Source organism: Rhea americana, unplaced genomic scaffold (assembly GCF_003343005.1).
Source record: "Rhea americana isolate MKP2758 unplaced genomic scaffold, rheAme1 scaffold_313, whole genome shotgun sequence".
In the NCBI taxonomy this organism is placed as follows: domain Eukaryota; kingdom Metazoa; phylum Chordata; class Aves; order Rheiformes; family Rheidae; genus Rhea; species Rhea americana.
The window spans coordinates 266,590-269,920 of record NW_028186439.1 but is presented as its reverse complement, the minus strand read 5'-3'; the positions used below and the strand labels follow the sequence as shown (position 1 = coordinate 269,920).

Below are 3,331 nucleotides of genomic sequence, written 5' to 3'. Positions count from 1 at the left end.
TGTCATATTTAGCAGATTTCTTTTTTTTTTTTTTTTTTTTTTAAGTATTTGCACTCAAATACTACTTTCTGCAGACCAAATGAGCACAAGAAAGCTGGGGGAAAGAGCAAGGATGCTTCAGACGCAGGGCACAGTGTGGGAAAACGGAAGCAGAAGACTTGGGGCGGGGGGGGGAAGCTATTTAGCTGGTAAACAGACCGTGTAACAGCAGGAAATCATCGAGCGCCTAAAAGGCCATCTCCGATTCGCACAAGCGCGGCCGACCGCCCCTCTCGTTCCGTAACRCAGCGCGGACACGTGCTGTGGGGAAAGGGGAGCATCCCCGGGGCTCCGCGGAGCCCTGCCTCCCGCGCAGGGCGCCCGGCGGGCGCTCCTGCAGCCGGCCCGCGGGGAGCGGTGCCTGGGAGGGGTTACCCAGCCCTCGCTCTTCCCCTTCAATCTGCAGCCCGGTATCTCAATGCAGAGAGGGAGAATTGCAGTTCTCTTATTTTCAAAGAAATTTATTTAATAAACTTCAGAAATCTTGCTTGACACTTCAGCAGGTTTCAGAAAGTGAAGAGTTACCAGTTGCTGCTACATAGGTTGTGGTATATAACAATCTAAGACAATAAATCCTGCTTTGTAGTATTTAGCCACCAAAATGCCTCTTTACTCAGAAAGAAGAAGTCAAGCAGTATTATACAAAGCTGGTTGGATTTTTTTTTTTAAAAAAAAGCTATTTTTGCTAGAGGATTCATTCTGTATCCCAACAAAAGGCCTCTTCTTCAGCTAGCAGAGGGCATCCTCAAGTCATTAACAACCCTGCTGAGTCTTACGTGAACTCAATGGCYAGCTGCGGACCATCTCCTCCCCGACGTGGGGCAGGAGGCTCCAGACAGGGACATGGTCTGGTTTCCCCCTGCCTTCCCCCAAGGCCAGGCTCTGCAGGCTAAAGGCACCATGTCCCACGGGGACTAAAGGGAGCACACACAAGATTTTGGGTGCCAGCAAAAAGGCACTTGGTGAAGTTAYGTTCCAGGTTTCCAGACAGGCCAAGGACACCCAGGCCCTTGTCTCRTGTTGGGGTGCAGCATGGGCATCCACCAGAACAGGTTCATTGGTCATTTAAGGCACTCCACCAACTGCTAACATCAAAGTGCAACAATCTGGGGCTGAACCTTGCAGACTCTCCCTGGGGTCAAGTGTTTCCACTAAAGCCAACAGCACCAGCCGTACGGCGTCTGCAAGGTCAGTCCACTGGCATGCTTTGAACAGTGCAATTCAGCAAATCAAAAGCACCTTTAAAAGGGGATACAATCACAGTGCAGTTTTCCAGAGGCAGGTTAAGGGCACGATCCCAGAATTCGTTGTCCTTGAGAGAAGGTCAGGAAGCTCCGACAGAGCCCCAAACACCCCGAGGGATTCGGGAGCTGTGCTGGGTAATGCAGCTCAGTGTGCCGTCTTATCCGGGAGAGACGCCGAAAAGCACAGAAGGGCGCAAAAGCCCAAGGGGCGCTGACCTGAGCAAGCCTCACGACTAGACCTGGCCCGAAGCTGCATCTCGGGTAACGCTTAGCAACATTACTGTAGAAAAGTTACACTACCGAGAYGAGGCACGTATAAACATTTGTCTTGAGACTAAAACACAGGAAGTCTCACCAGCGGACACAAAACAAGCGTTAAAGCAGAGCGGGTTTCTCCCCCCAACCCGTTGTTAATCCCGCGAGGAGCAGGGCTCAGTGCCATCGGGCAGATCTGCAGTTCGCTCATCCCAGCRGCGATGCTCCGGGATGAGCCTGCCTGCCGCTGCCCTGGTGGGAAACCCCGTGACCCAAAGGCACGCCAGAAGCGCAGCGTGCCGAGAAGCAGAACGGCAGCACGGTCTGCCCGGCCGCAACCCCTGCCCAAAGCCCACGCAGAGCTCGTTCCTCTTTCCCTGAAAGCACGGCAAAGACGCCCAGGAAGAGCAATGCCCTGCAACAGCTGAGGAGTGCAGAGAAGCGCAAATAATCTGTCCCTGATACCGAACGGGTGCAAGAGACACTGAAGTTGTCACACGGGTTTCATGGGCTCCAGAGGATGGGGGAAGCCCAACATTACCAAACCCRTAACAGTACAGGCTGTGCATAAGCCTCACCACCGAGCGTGCTTGTGTAGGCTGCTGTTGGCTATTCTATACGTGTAACGGGAAAACATCTCGATCTGTTGCTCCAGAAAGCTGTATTTCAGCAGCAGCCAGTCCTTGCTGCCGCTCTGCTCATGCTGTGCGGTCCTCCACGCTGGTCAGGGTGTCCATCACCCAAGATCAAACCGCCCAACAGACCGGTGCTTTCCCTCCGGGCACACAGTGCGAGACGCAGTGTCCTTTTCAGACTTCATCAGGCTCCCTCTTCTTCCAGTCTGTTTGGCACAGCTGCTTACGCAAAGGCAGAGAGCACCCTCGGCACCTAGATTTTCCCTAGCCCGCTCCCCGGGTAYGTGAGGCTGTTGATGTGGAGTCCGCTGATCCCGTTGAGGAAGAAGAGGAAGGCAGCAATGAACTCGCACCAGTACGTCAGCGAGAAGCCTGTGAAGGTGATGTGATCCCTCAGGAGGATTGAGAAGCTCAGGACTCCAGCAGATGACAGCAAAAAGGAGACAAGGATGAGAACTGAGCCCAGTGACCACTTTCGCCTAGAGTTGGCATCTTCGCAGACCTGGGAGACCATCAAGAGCTCCAGGCCGAATATAGCTACCACGACAGCAAAAGCCACCATGCTCCTGATGAGTATCATCCCCACGTTCATCCCTTCYACATCAGCCAGGCTCAGGTCGGTGACGCATTTCAGGACGCTGCTGTTGCTAACAGTGCAGAAGTGCCAGAGCCCRAAGAGCTCCCCCCTCGCGAAAAGCCAGCGGCCGTCGCAGACGGAGATGGACGACAAGACCACGGCTATGGCCACGCACAGGATGATGAGGCTCCTGATGAACACCTCAAAGAAAGCCTTCTGCAGTCTTCTGTGCGGCAGCAGCCTCTGCGCCTTAGGGGAGAGCAGCGAAGAAAATAAGTTAACAGGGCTCCTTCCGGCCATTAATCAGACTGAAACGAGATTAGAGCGACGCAGTTAATGGACTCCAGGAATGATGTCAGTGGCCGAGGTGCTCTGGACGCACACGCAGAGGCGCTGCCACCTGGGCTGGGTGGAGGGGGGTGCTGCACACCCAAGCCAGGCCCCACTGCCACCCCCTGCCAGCACCCTCTCCCTGGTGTACAGCGCCGTGCACTGCCCCTCCAACCCCCCCCCCAACTCCTCAGACACCCTCTCCACGGTGTGCAACACCATGCACTGCCCATCCAACCCACCCAACCCCC

At 54.7% G+C, this 3,331-nt stretch overlaps 1 protein-coding gene across 1 annotated transcript; it reads right to left on the bottom strand.

The window, feature by feature from the left end:
• Positions 1-712: 712 nt before the first annotated feature.
• Positions 713-3,078, bottom strand: TMEM37 (transmembrane protein 37). Its single transcript, XM_085310182.1, has one exon. The coding sequence runs from the start codon at positions 3,048-3,050 to the stop codon at positions 2,427-2,429; it is 624 nt and encodes a 207-aa protein (XP_085166308.1). The 5' UTR covers positions 3,051-3,078; the 3' UTR covers positions 713-2,426.
• Positions 3,079-3,331: the final 253 nt, after the last annotated feature.